Source organism: Crotalus tigris, unplaced genomic scaffold (genome assembly GCF_016545835.1).
Source record: "Crotalus tigris isolate CLP2741 ecotype Arizona unplaced genomic scaffold, ASM1654583v1 scf7180000017753.6788120, whole genome shotgun sequence".
Lineage (NCBI taxonomy): Eukaryota > Metazoa > Chordata > Lepidosauria > Squamata > Viperidae > Crotalus > Crotalus tigris.
This window is the reverse complement of record NW_024096615.1, coordinates 4759702-4773797: the sequence shown is the minus strand read 5'-3', so window position 1 is coordinate 4773797 and position 14096 is coordinate 4759702. Positions and strand designations below refer to the sequence as shown.

General features: G+C 42.7%; 1 protein-coding gene across 3 annotated transcripts in view; it reads left to right on the top strand.

Annotated features, from left to right (window-relative positions):
* The window catches only part of BMS1 (BMS1 ribosome biogenesis factor), a 34297-nt gene extending 27854 nt beyond the window's left edge, over positions 1-6443 (top strand). For all 3 annotated transcript variants that reach the window (XM_039340751.1, XM_039340752.1, XM_039340750.1), the window contains exons 18-23: positions 65-123; positions 452-574; positions 1681-1828; positions 2625-2800; positions 4217-4378; positions 5755-6443. In XM_039340751.1, coding sequence (XP_039196685.1) covers positions 65-123; positions 452-574; positions 1681-1828; positions 2625-2800; positions 4217-4378; positions 5755-5982 — 896 coding nt within the window. In that variant the 3' untranslated portion in view covers positions 5983-6443. The remainder of the gene's footprint in view (positions 1-64; positions 124-451; positions 575-1680; positions 1829-2624; positions 2801-4216; positions 4379-5754) is intronic.
* The last annotated feature ends 7653 nt before the right edge of the window (positions 6444-14096 follow it).

Sequence of the window (14096 nt, the reverse complement as noted above, 5' to 3'; positions counted from 1 at the left end):
GATAGATAGATAGATACACACTGTTAGGTGATTTGTTGATGGTTTCATTCAACATTCTCTACAGGCCCCATCACTCCACAAGGGACCGGGTGTTTGGCTGTCCAATCTGTGAGTGGTACAATGGTAAGTACCTCAGCCTGGGTGGCTTCCAATCCCCTTCCTCTGATCGTTTTTTTGTGTGCTGTTGAAGATGAACCCAAATAGCTTCAACTTTGGCAGTTGAAGTTCTAATAAACGGCTCCATTCATGGATGCAACGTTGTGAAGAAGATATTCAACTGGTGTTTACTAAGCCCTGGTCCAAACTGATTTCTTATGCCTTTAAAGCTCTCTTTTTTTTCCCCCCTCAAAGAATTTCCATGCAGGGAAAGCCAACGAAATCCAAAGTCATAAGACTTTTCCTAAAAAGAACTTTAGACACCACAAACGGACTTTCTTTGTTTTTATCTCAGGCCGATTTCCGGATAGCTGCAACCGGAGTGGTGCTGGACTTGGATAAGTCTCTAAGGATTGTGAAGAAGTTAAAGTTGATCGGCTTCCCTTTCAAAATTTTCAAGAATACGGCTTTTATTAAGGTAGGCGTTTTGAGCGCTATTTTGCAATTTGGTCTTTGCAGCCATGTGTTGTTCAGCTTTATTTATTTAAATTTGTTATGGCTATCACCCCTCAGAAGTTCAGAGTTAAAATTTATCTTGGCGTGGTCTTTAATGCAACAAATTTAAAAAAGACCAAAGTAAATTTGGGTACACTTTGGGGAAAGTGTGGCTTATCAGAGGCATGCCTGCCTTCATTTCTGGCAGAAATGGCTCTCTCCAAGACACCTCTGTTCGTTAAACACACACACACACATACACACACACACACACACAAACACACTTCTTATAAGTAACAGAGGAAGGTGAGTTAGAACAGTGGTTCTTAACCTTTTTGAACGAATCGCCCCCTTGAGCCAATGAGGAAGTTGTCATCGCCCCCCTCCCCCAACATAACCTCTCAATCACAACATAGGAAATAATTCTTCAATTTATCCAAACATTTGTTTTGTTTTCTTTAAAATTGTCATCAGGACATATCAATGCAAATAATTTATTTCCAGTCTTTTTCCCATATCTCAACTGTTTGGTGCCACCCGTCACTTGATTCCCAAACTTCGTGATACATGTATCTCATTATTATCTTATTTATTCAAGACACTTCAATGTAATGACCACTGAAAACAAAATTCAATTGCAAGAAAGTGAAATGCCCGAAAAGAAAAAAACAGTAATATTTAATGATTTAATTACAAGTGAAATTTTAAGACGCAAAAAGAAATATAAAAAGGGTAGAGGCTGCTGTGCAACGCGCATGAAGATAAGTGATGCGTATTCACATATGTACAGCGTTCTCTACTGAAGCTATCTGGAGGAACATTTGAAAACACAATTCAATCCAGTTATAGCGAGCGATCTGATGTTTTTGTACGACAGATATGCAGCGATTCACTGTAAGAAAAAGTCTCAAAAGTGTCCCCAAAACTTCTTGCTCCATTGCCCCCATATCGCCCCCTTTTCGTTCCTTCGCCCCCCTGAAAAACGAAATCGCCCCCTGGTTAAGAACCACTGAGTTAGAAGACACATTGGTTTCTTGATTGTTAATCCTGGTGCACAATAAGTAAGACGTGTTCTCCTGTGCCACGCAGGGGATGTTTAACTCCGTGCTGGAAGTGGCTAGGTTTGAGGGCGCAGCCATCCGCACGGTGAGCGGCATCCGGGGACAGATCAAGAAAGCCCTCAGGACCCCGGAGGGCGCTTTCCGAGCAACGTTTGAAGACAAGTTACTGATGAGCGGTAAGTTGGGTTTTCCAGCTTTGCACATCTGAAACTGACTTATTAGGGTCAGGAGGAGGATCAGGTCTGGGGTTGAACCTCCCCCCCCCCCCGTGGGTGAGTTGGGAAGACAGAGAGTCAGTAGCTCAGAGAGAAAGAGAGGGAGAGGAAAGGGAGGAAAAGAGGGAGGGAGGGTGAGAGAGCGGGAAGGCAAGAGGGAGGGGGGAGAGAAGGAGGAAGAGAAGGAGAGGGAGGATGAGAGGCAAGGCAGGGAAGGAGCGGAGGGCAAGAGAGGGAGGGAGAGGGGGAGGAAAAGTGAGTGAAGGCAAGAGGGAGGGAGAGGGGAGGGAGGGCAAAGAAGGAGGGAGGGAGAGGAGACGGAGAGGGAGGGGCGAAAGAGGAGAGGGAGGGAAGAGGAGAGGGAGAGGGAGAGGGGAGGGAGGGAGGGCAAGAGAGGGAAGGAGGGGGAGGAAGAGGGAGGGAGGGCAAGAGGGAAAGAGGGAGAGGAGGGAGGGAGGGTGAAAGGGAAGGCAAGAGGGGAGGGGAGGGAGGGAGGCGAGAAAGAGGGGAGGGAAGGAGAGAGGGAGCGGGGCGAGAGAGAGTGGTAGGGAGGACAAGAGAGGGAGAGAGAGGCTATACCAACATCAGCAGTATTGGGGCATTATGTAGCTCAGTACAATTTTATACCAAATTTTAACTCTGCAACTAATTACCAAGAAGAAGCAAGGCCCAGGTTAAACAAAAAAGTGGTATCAGTTGATCGCCGCTGTAAAAATCCAGAGATCTCCAAACTTTTCACAAACGTTTCCCTCTTCAGACATCGTATTCCTGCGAACGTGGTATCCTGTGTCTGCCCCGGCCTTCTACAATCCGGTCACCTCTTTACTGAAGCCTCTGGGTGAGAAATCCTCCTGGATAGGCATGAAGACCACGGGGCAGCTGAGACACGAGAAGGGCATCAGGCTGAAGCAAAACAAGGACTCCCTCTATAAGGTAGGGCGGTCCGTGCGATGTGGTAGGTGTCGCACGTTTTTACTGATCTTTGTCTCTGATGCGTCGGTTTGGATACCGGCCACTTCCACGGATCTGCGAGGGTTCTGCCACGTGGGTAGGGGGAGGGGACTCTAAATTAAGAAATCTAATTTGGTTTGGGCATCACTGTAGGGATTCAGGATGATTTGTTTTTTCTTCATTTTATTGAGGGTAAGATAGATGGCTGGATGGCTGAGAGAGAAAGAGAGAAGGTGACTGGATAAGGCAATCAGATAGATAGATAGATAGATAGATAGATAGATAGATAGATAGATAGATAGATAGATAGATAGATAGATAGGATAGATAGGATAGATAAGATTGATAGAAAAATAGATAGATAGATAGATAGATAGATAGATAGATAGATACAGAGGAAGGAAGAAGGAGGGAGGGAAGGAAGGAAGAGAAAAGGAGGGAAGGCAAGAAGGCAGGAAAGAAGGAAGGAGGGAAAAGGAGGGAGGGAGGAAAGGAATAGATGGTATTAGATAGATGATAGAAGATGGATGGAAGGAAGGAATAGATAGATGATAGACAGATATTAGGTGGTTAGTTAAAGCAATTTAATAGGTTAAAAAGGTAGACAGGTAGAGTAGTAGATAGGTAGAGAAGGTAAGGTGATTAGAGAGAGAAAGAGAGATAAGATTATTAGATAGACAGCTGGATAGACAGACAGCTGGCTGGCTAGCTAGATGACTAGATTGATGGATGATGGAGGATGTACAGACAGACAGAGTTGGACTGCTGGCTGGCAGGATGGATGGATGGACAATAAATACTGACAAGGACGCTGGATGGCATAGTGGTCGAAAGAGGCATTAAAGGAAGGGGCAGAGTTTTGCTGTTGCAGGGCTTGTTACAAGTTCGTTTTAAACTTTTAAGCGTATTCCAAGACTTAAACAACATTTTTATTCGCGGTCCACTGAACGTTTGGGTGGAACGATTTGAGTTGGAGGAGGCCACAGAAGTGATTTTGGAGATGGCAACGTAGACTGCAGACTGCCCGCTGGTGGATTAAATGAAAGATCTGCTATCGGTGTTTGTTTCAGCGCAAAATGAAGCACGCTCACCAAAAGAACGCAAAATGCTTTGCTCCAAACTGGCTTTTTTGTCTCTCTGTGTGTGTGTGTGTGTGTGTGTGTATGTAATTGTACAACTATTTGCATTTCAAATACGAAATATTCCACTGTCATCATTTCCTGAAAAAGCGCTTGAAGCTTGAAACAAACAGGCTGGGCTTTTGGTTTTTGGTTTTTTGTGTGCGCAAAGTAGGACATTCTCCCAAAATGTTGTACGCCCGACGCGATTCCGAATGAAATGCTTTGCAGGGTCCCGGAAAAGGGCATGACCTTTCCTTTCCTTTCTCCTTCTCCTTAGCCAATAATGCGGGCGAAGAAACATTTCAACAAGCTGCACATTCCCAAAGCTCTCCAGAAAGCCTTGCCGTTTAAGAGTAAGCCCAAGTTCCAAGAAAGGAAAAAGAAAGTCACCAAGGATAAGTGGAGGCCGGCTGTCATCAGGGAACCGCACGAAAGAAAGGTGAGAGATCTCTGAGGCCAGTGGTTCTCAACCTTTTTAAGGCCGCGACCCCCAACCGGTCGTAAGTCGAGGACTACTCAAGCGGTCGTAAGTCGAGGACTACTCAACTGGTGCAGCCCCGTTTGCAGAACGGGACTTTTGGCGGGCTCAGCAGGGCAGAGACAGCCTGGACAATTCCTATTGGCTTTGGAAAGCCAATAGAACTAGACTCTATTCAAGAGAATCTATTCTATTGGCTTTCAAAAGCCAATAGAATAAAAGGGAGTAGCCCAGCTAAGGAAAAGGGGAAAAAAATGGCGGACAGCCTTGTTTGGCGACCCCCATGAAATGGTCGTTTGACCCCAAATGGGGTCCTGACCCACAGGTTGAGAACCGCTGCCCTAGATGAGTGATTAAGTGGGACATCCTGGGTGAATCTGTGAAGTGGTCTTAATTATCTTTTTTGTTCATTAGTAATAATAATGATGATGGTGATGATAATGATACAGTTGGAAGGGACCTTGGAGGTCATCTAGTCCAACCCCCTGCTCAGGCAGGAAACCCTATACCATTTTGGACAAATGGCTGTCCAGTCTCTTCTTAAAAACTTCCAGTGTTGGAGCATTCACCGCTTCTGGAGGCAGGTGGTTCCACTGGTTAATTGTTCTCACTGTCAGGAAGTTTCTCCTTAGTTCCAGGTTGCTTCTTAATAATGCATATTAAATTTCTCATCTCTACCCCATTTTTCCAGCCACTGGAAAAATACATCCCATGTTTGGAAGTATTCTGTATCCCTTTTGCTTTCATTTTCAAAGTAAGCCTATCCATTTCCACGCAGTCCAAAATTTCCTTAATTATCTCTTCTTCAGCTGGTATTTCTTCTTTTTTCTAATGTTGTGCAAATACAATTCTTGCTGCTGTTAATACACACATTTTTTTTTCTCATGTTTTTTTTTTCTGAGATTATACCTAAAAGAAATAGTTCCGGCTTAAAATCTATGTGTTTTCTTAACATTTGCTCTTAACCACCTATGTATTTTTGACCCATTTTTTTTGTTTTGTTTTGGAGCACGTCCACCAAAGCTGATAATACATGCCTGGTTTTTTGCCTACATTTCCAACAATTGCTGGACATATTTTTAAACATTTTTTGCTAGCCTCACCGGTGGTAAGGGCCACCTATAAAACATTTTATATACATTTTCTTTACAAGCAGCTGTCATTATTATTTTATAGTTTCTTTCCCAAAGATTTTGCCATCTTTCCAACTCTATACTGTGCCCCCAAATTTTTTTGCCCTTGTTATCGTGCTTTCTTTGACTTGTTCTTCTTCCATCTTTCAACTTAACAAACAGTTACAGAGTTTCTTAATTAATTTGGGTCCTTCTTATGTTAAGGTCGCAGCGCTTCTCTCGGCCCTGGGCACGGTACACAACTACAAGTTGCGGAAAGATAAGGCACAGCACCGTCAGCAGGTTAAAGAGCACCAGAAGGTGAAAGAGAAAGAGGAAGAAGCGAAGCTGAAGAGACAGAAGGAAGCCAGGAAGAAGCTTTTCCGTATTATTGGACAGAAGGAGAAGAAGAAGCAAAAATCCAGCCTGAAGGGCCGTGCGGAAAAAGAGTAAGAAGCTTAAAAACGAGAAGCAGTTGGCAGTCTTCCACACGAGCATCCAAAACAACAAACCAGTTCTGGATTGGAGATTTACATTCTGGAAAACCGTGGCGGAGCACTGCCGCTGGGTTCTAGATCGGTCTAGTCTGGAGAAGGCATGGACCCCCCGGAGAAGATTCTGTAATGTTCTGTTAACAGCATGAGGGATTTTTTTTTTTCACACGATCTGCCAATGCCTTTCTAAGCACCTGTCAGTAAGAATTCAGACGCTGGATCCTTGAGTTGACTGATGAACAAAGATCTAAAAAAAAAATAATATTCCAGCTTGGTTTTCTGGATTTGACGTGACTGTGCAGTTCGGAAAGGCAATTTGATCGGAGCTGAAAAGAGCCATCCGGTGTAAATTGTCTTTGATCATGCTTGTTTCGCATGACGTTGAGAGAATCGTAAATAATATTTTATATTTTAAGTTTGGAAAGTTGACTGAGTTGTGCTTTTTGCATGCAGTCCTAAAGGGTTTTTACTTGCTTCTGGTGAAGGCGAAATGATCTTTATGTTGTTGCTTGAAAGTTGAACCTGTTGGCAGATGAAAAGGTAAGTTCAACGATAGAATCTGAAGCCGTAGAATATATATATATATATATGTAGGTCTTCGGTTATTCGTGTTTTCTCCCGCATAAAATTGGAAGTGTCTTGGCAACATTTCGACGAAGTCCCATTTGTCATCTTCAGGCTGCTGTTTTCAGCTTCGTGCTTCAAGGAGCAATCCTCGAGGAGCAGTCTTCGAGGAGCAACATTGCTCCTCGAAGCACGAAGCTGAAAACACCAGCTTGAAGATAACGAATGGGACTTCGTCGAAACGTTGCCAAGACGCGGGAGAAATTTTACGCGGGAGAAAACCTGAATAACCGAAGACCTACATACAAACACCCGCGAAAACCTCAGAAAACATATACATACATACATACATACATACATATTGAAAAGGTAAGTTCAACGGTAGAATCTGAAGCTGTAGAAAAATATATATATACTGTATCGTGTTAGGAGATGATATTGACTCAATCCCAGAAAGGAAACAGCAGCTTTGATATACAGGTAGCTCTTAGTGACTTTTCAAAGTTGCAATGACACTAATGAAAAAAGAGACTTATGACCGTTTTTCACACTTATGACCGTTGCAGCATGTGATCAAACCTTGGAGGCTCGGCAACTGTCAGGAAGTTTCTCCTTGATTAGTTTCCATCTGTTGCTTCTTGTCCTGCCTTCAGGGGCTTTGGAGAAGAGTTTGACTCCCTCTTCTTTGGGGCAGCCCCTGAGATATTGGAACGCTGCTATCATGTTCCCCCTCGTCCTTCTTTTTGTTAAACTGGACATCCCCAATTCCAGCAACTGTTCCTTATATGTTTTAGCCTCCAGTCCCCTAATCATCTTTGTTGCTCTTCTCTGCACTCTTTCCAGAGTCTCAACATCTTTTTCACATCGTGGACCAAAACTGGATGCCGTATTCCAAGTGTGGCCTTACCAAGGCCTTGTAAAGTGGTATTAATACTTCCCGTGATCTTGATTCTATCCCTCTGTTAATGCAGCCTAGCACTGCGTTGGCTTTTTTGGCAGCTGCAACACACGGCTGGCTCATATTTAGGTGATTGTCCACGAGGACTCCTAGTCTTCAGGAAGATTAAGAGCACAGGTTTATTAGGGACGTACACTTACACCCTGCTCACATAGAGTAAAGGATTTGGGAGTTGGAACATTTACATACATCCCAAGGACCCTGTGGCTACTAACCATTGCTGGGGATGTCCCTGAATCCTGGCGAAATCTTTGAATTACTCCATGTAATTCTTTTGGGGACAACATGGAAGAGATTTGTCAGTGCTATCGTATGGCTTTGACTTTTTACTTTCTTACTTGGGTATTATGTCGGTGGTTTCCTATCTAAATACAAACAGGGCCATCTTGCTTATTTGGAGAACAGCCAAGTTGGGCTGGATGCTACCACCGGGATGGACATTTGCACACATCAGTATAATCAAAATTAATATCTGCTTCTGGGCCACCCACCCGAAAGATTTAATTTAGAGACTTGAGAGAGAGGGCTGGTGCATGAAACAAAGATCACTCTCAGCTCTCACTAATAACATTTGAACAATTAAATGTCTGCAGCTTCTGACTTAAAGTCAACACAAAGATAAAACAGAGACAGTATTCTCCGTCAAAGAGATACCGGCTAACAACAACAACAACAAAAAAAGACTGAATGGAAACATCAACTTTTGGAATGCAAATGAATTGACTTACTGCCGAAATAATTTTAATTGGGTTTTAGAATCTGGCATTTGTTAGTTCTGGAATTATTGACTGCTTGTGTTACTTCAAGAAAAGAAAATATTGAATACAGAATAACAAGAGTTGACAGCGACCTTGGAGGCCATCTAATCCAACCCTCTGCTCAAGCTGGAGATCCTAAGCATTCCAGACAAGGGGCTGTCCAGTCTCTTCTTAAAGTCCTCCAGTTACGGAGCACCCTCTGAAGGCAAGACCTTCCACTGGTTGATTGTTCTCGCTGTCAGGACATTTCTACTTAGTTCTAGATTGGTTCTCTCCTTGATTAGTTCCCATCTGTTGTTTTTTGTTTCATTCATTACAGCAATGTTTGTCTAACAGTGCCCCCAGTATTTCTAAAAAGTACCTCTAATCTATCTGCCTATTTATCTCCTGTAAACTGAAATATCAGAACTTTTATTCAATGGTCAATGAAAATATATCAATTCTATGTTCAATAACTACTCAACTGCATAACCGATATCTTCCCTTACCAACATTCTATATACCGTATATTCCGGCGTATAAGGCGACCCGGCGTATAAGACGACCCCTATCTTCGGCACCGAGTCGCATGCCTAGAAAGTCATCTTATACGCTGGAAACTACCGTTATTTTCGGCGTATAAGACGACCCCAGTCTTCGGCGCAGAGACGCATGCCTAGAAAGTCGTCATATGCCGTAAACTACCATTATTTTCAGCGTATAAGACGACTCCGCGTATAAGATGACCCCCGACTTCGGTGCCGAGTCGCATGCCTAGAAAGTCGTCTTATACGCCGGAAACTACCGTTATTTCCGGCGTATAAGACGACTCGGCGTATAAGATGACCCCAGTCTTCGGCGCCGAGTCGCATGCTTAGAAAGTCGTCTTATACGCCGGAAACTACCGTTATTTCCAGTGTATAAGACGACTCGGTGTATAAGACGACCCCAGTCTTCGGTGCCGAGTCGCATGCCTAGAAAGTCGTCTTATATGCCGGAAACTACCGTTATTTCCGGTGTATAAAGCGACCCAGCGTATAAGACGACCTGTCTTTGGCACCGAGTCACATGCCTAGAAAGTCGTCTTATACGCCGGAAACTACTGTTATTTCTGGTGTATAAGACGACTCGGTGTATAAGACGACCCCTGACTTCGGCACCGATTTCAACGCTTTTGAAAGTTGTCTTATACGCCGGAAAGTACGGTATCTATACCTTATCAAAGTTCTGTTTGCTTTGTGAGGGATAAATCGCTGAAGCAGCTTTCTCCTGAAGAGGGCAGTTTGACTATATCAGTTGCTGGGGTTGTAAGATTCAGAGACTTGATTGGTATTTTCAGACAACAGACTTCCTCCTCTTATCCAAGCCTTAGGTGTTAAAAATGTAGAGATTAATTCCTGGATATCTGTCCTCTCATTACTATTATGATGTGTTTCATCCAGTTGAAATAAGGTAAGGTAAGAGACGAGGAGAAGAGAAGAGAAGGCAGAAGAGAAGAGAAGCTTTATTGTCACTTTTTTCTGTGAACACACGCACACATTAAAAAATGAAATTCTCAGGCCCGCTTTTAAAAGAATGTGTGTGTGTACATATCCATACGTGCACAATTGCACACACAGTATACAGCACTACACACACACACACACATCTATAGAGATATAGATACATATTAATCATTGTCCATTTTGAATACACATAGCGGAAAAGAGCCTTGAGCGTTAACAAGGCTGATGCTATATGGTACAAAGCTCTTACAGAATCTGGTTGTTCTTCGGGTACCACGAAGCCTTCTGCCGGAAGGTAACAAAACCAGTCATGGAGAGGATGTGCAGCATTCCAGACAATACTCCAGCGCTTACATGCCCTGTCCTATGTATGTATGTATGTATGTATGTATGTATGTATGTATGTGTGTGTGTATATGTTATATATATATATATATATATATATATATATATATATATATATATATATATATATATATATATATATATATATTGCTGTCCTCACCACTCTCTGCACTGCCTTCCTATCGGAACCAGTAATAATACCTCCAAACCACACAGTAATGCAATACAACAGGATGCTTTCGATTGTTCCTTTATAGAAAGTGGTAATTACTATTGACTCGCTTACCCATCCATTTGAATAAGTGACCAAATAACTGAAACATCAGGGATGACAACTGTGACTTAGATGACTTGAATCTCCATAGGCATCAGGGATGTTCCTTGCTATGCTCTAATGTTGCCTGTTCTACTTGTCCCCCTGGTGCCTCCACCATGGCATCTCAACTATGGATGGGTCCCATAACTGATGACACTTCCTCCTTTTTTCTTCTCTATGCATCTTGTAAACACAACAAAAGCTTCCTAGATGTTTGGTTCTGAATGGGTACACAGAGGAAGAGAAACGATGGTCAAAGAAGGCCCTGGGAGAACAAACTCTTTGAACGTAACTTCATAGAAGGACCATGGAGTGAGAAAGCAATTTTAAGACAGGTCTTGGGGAAGGGGACAACAGAAAGATACAGAAATATTGGGATGCCTATTGAATCTTATAGACATCATCAGGACATCCAATAAATGATGAATAAGGGTAGGATTCCAGTATCCCAGTAGTGGTTATCTGGAAGACCTCCATATGTCTGATTCCATATTAGTTTCCCATCGCTTGTGAAACAGGCCCAAAGAATTGTAAACTACTAATTCTATTTACAAGTCGTTAACCTGTCATCTATATACTATATTACTAACAAGATAGTTCGCAAGAAGAACAGTCATAATAAATAAAAGACAAGATGAATTTTCTGAAGCCCTCTGTTAACAAACTCTTATTGTTAACAACTTTCAGAAAATTTACCATGGTTTCTTAACTATCCCAAATCATCACAAGAATTAACACTGATTGGTCCTGGATCAAATATCCTGGATAGTTTGACAAGTCTTCTCATCAATAATGTAGATGTGGTTTTCTCTTTCTTTCCTCCTTCCTTCCTTCCTTCCTTCCTTCCTTCCTTCCTTCCTTCCTTCCTTCCTTCCTTCCTTCCCTCCCTCCCTCCCTCCCTCCGTCCTTTCTTTCTTTCTTTCTTTCTTTCTTTCTTTCTTTCTTTCTTTCTTTCTTTCTTTCTTTCTTTCTTTCTTTCTTTCTTTCCCTAAAATTCTGGGATCTTTTGGAGGGGTTATCCCATCAGAGAATTAATTGGGTCTGATCTTGCTTAACTTCTTTAGATTATCCAAATTAACTGGTGTGACCACTTTCCTAAACCATGACTACTTGACATTTTAAAAGGGAGGTTAAAAACTTTTTAGGTTTTTAAACTATCCTAGGAACCAGGGCTGAATCTGTTTTGATTGCATTTTGTGTGTGGCTTGTGGTTCTTGTATGTTTCCATGCCTATAAATGCTATGATTTTCATGGACTTTTTACTTTTGTATATGTATAGGAGAAAACCAATTAGAAACGTAAGGATAAAGCTACATACGTTTGCATACGGATATGCTTTATTACCTCTTTTTGGCATCTTAAAATTTTAAAGTACGGTAAGTAATTCCTAGCACTTAACATCTGTAGAATTCTGGTCATTTGTAGCAAGGATTTACGGAGCAAGATTAAATATTTCTCTATAATTTATGAAGGATCACTTAATCCCAGTTCAGCGTGTTCTTTCCATCTGGTTATTAATCTCTCTTCCCCTTACGTCCATCTCATGTTTACTTTTGCAGAGGCATGGATGTACTCTGAAGGGCAGCTTCCTACATCGCTTGTAAAATACACAACAGAAGTTCCCTGACCTTTCCAAAGACATTTGAAGAGCAGGGTCCTCACCCGTAAGAGCAGAGCAAATCTGCACATTTTATCAAGCGGGGGGAAAATAAATGGCTCCCTATCATGGGAAGTCGCGCTGGGAGCTGTTAATTTAGCTTTCGGGCAGAGCTGCGTAAAATAATTCTGGGCTGCAACAGAGAGGGAGCTGAAAATGGAGAAAGAAGGAAGAAATAGTTTCTCATATGGCAATCCTATCTGTTGTAGGGATATAATTTATAATTTTTTTTAATTTATAAATAATAAAAGTTGGAAGGGACCTTGGAGGTCTTCTAGTCCAACCCCCCTGCTCAGGCATCTTGAGTCCAGCTGTGGCAAACATGCTGTTTGGTTCCATTGAATATGAATCAGTCCCTCTGCGAAGAAGCAGTCCAATTGGAGATCAGTCCTGCTTGGTTAGTTTTCTGTCCGTTTTAAAGCCCTTTCATTTCTTTTGGCTTTATAATCCTTCTGCAGGCTGCTGATCCGGCTGCAGCGAGAGGCAGATTGGATGCTACCAAGCTCAAAATTTCAGAGCTAAACGGAGTGTAAAAAGGAACAGTCTTCAGAATTAACAGTAAAAAAGGACACGCCGTTTATACAGACTGAAGGACTGCCTCAAGGAGGGGCTGGCAATATGGCGCTCGTGAAAATCAGGCCATTGGTGCCTCCTTTACAGAATACAGAACAAAGTTGGAAGAGATCTTGGAGGTCTTCTAGTCCACCCTATAGGAGACCCTCCACCACTCTGGACAAATGGCAGTCCGGTCTCTTCTTGAAAACTGGAGGCAGGCCGTTCCACTGGTTGATTGTTCTCACCGTCAGGAAGTTTCTCCTTAGTTCCAGGTTGCTTCTCTCCTTGATTAGTTTCCATCCGTTGCTTCTTGTCCTGCCTTCAGGTGCTTTGGAGAATAGCTTGACTCCCTCTTCTTTGGGGCAGCCCCTGAGATATTGGAACACTGAACAGAATAACAAAGTTGGAAAGGACCTTAGAGATCTTCTAGTCCAACCCCCTATTCAAGGAGAAAACTCTTAACTGTTTCAGACAAATGCCTATCCAGTCTCTTCTTAAAAGCCTCCAGTGTTGGAGCACCCACAAGTTCTGGAGGCAGGTTGTTCCACTGGTTAATTAACAGAAGAACAAAGTTGGAAGAGATCTTGGAGGTCATCCAGTCCAACCCCTGCTCAGGCAGGAAACCCTATACCATTTCAGACAAATGGCTGTCCAGTCTTTGCTTAAAAACTTCCAGTGTTGGAACATTCACAACTTCTGGAGGCAGGTTGTTCCACTGATTAATTGTTCTCACTATCAGGAAGTTTCTCCTTAGTTCTAGATTGCTTCTCTCCTTGTTGAGTTTCCATCCGTTGCTTCTTGTCCTGCCTTCAGGTGCTTTGGAGAATAGCTTGACTCCCTCTTCTTTGGGGCAGTCCCTCAGATATTGAAAGACTGTGATGCCACCCTTAGACTTGAAACCAGCATTTTAGCAGCTTTAGTAGATCTTGCTAAAAGAAGAAAATGGAATAAGACGTTCTTTGTTCAGGACTATTTAAGGAAGGGGAGAATTCTTCCCAAATATTTGTTTTTCTTCCCTTTGACTTTTAGGGAAGGCTGTTGCTACCCACTTTACTTTCTGAAGGAGAGAACAGGATAAATATTCTCATCTTATGGACAAGGGACTGGCAGTTAGCACTTACTTCATGGCTACTAACTGAATAGCTGAATTTGCGTAGAACCCAAGGCCAATTTTTCAGGGGAAGAACTAGAACTTAACGTATTTTAAGGGCGTCGTGCAAATCGACCCACTCTGCGGCTTTAACATCTTGTGGAACAACGGCGTGCCTCAAGCCAGCCATTTGCAGCATTACATATTTTATATCTATAAAAATGCCTCTTTCCTTAGAGCAGTGGTTCTCAACCTTTTTAATACCACGACCCCCAACTGGTCATAAGTCGAGGACTACTCAACTGGTCGTAAATCGAGGACTACTCAACTGGTGCAGCACCGTTTG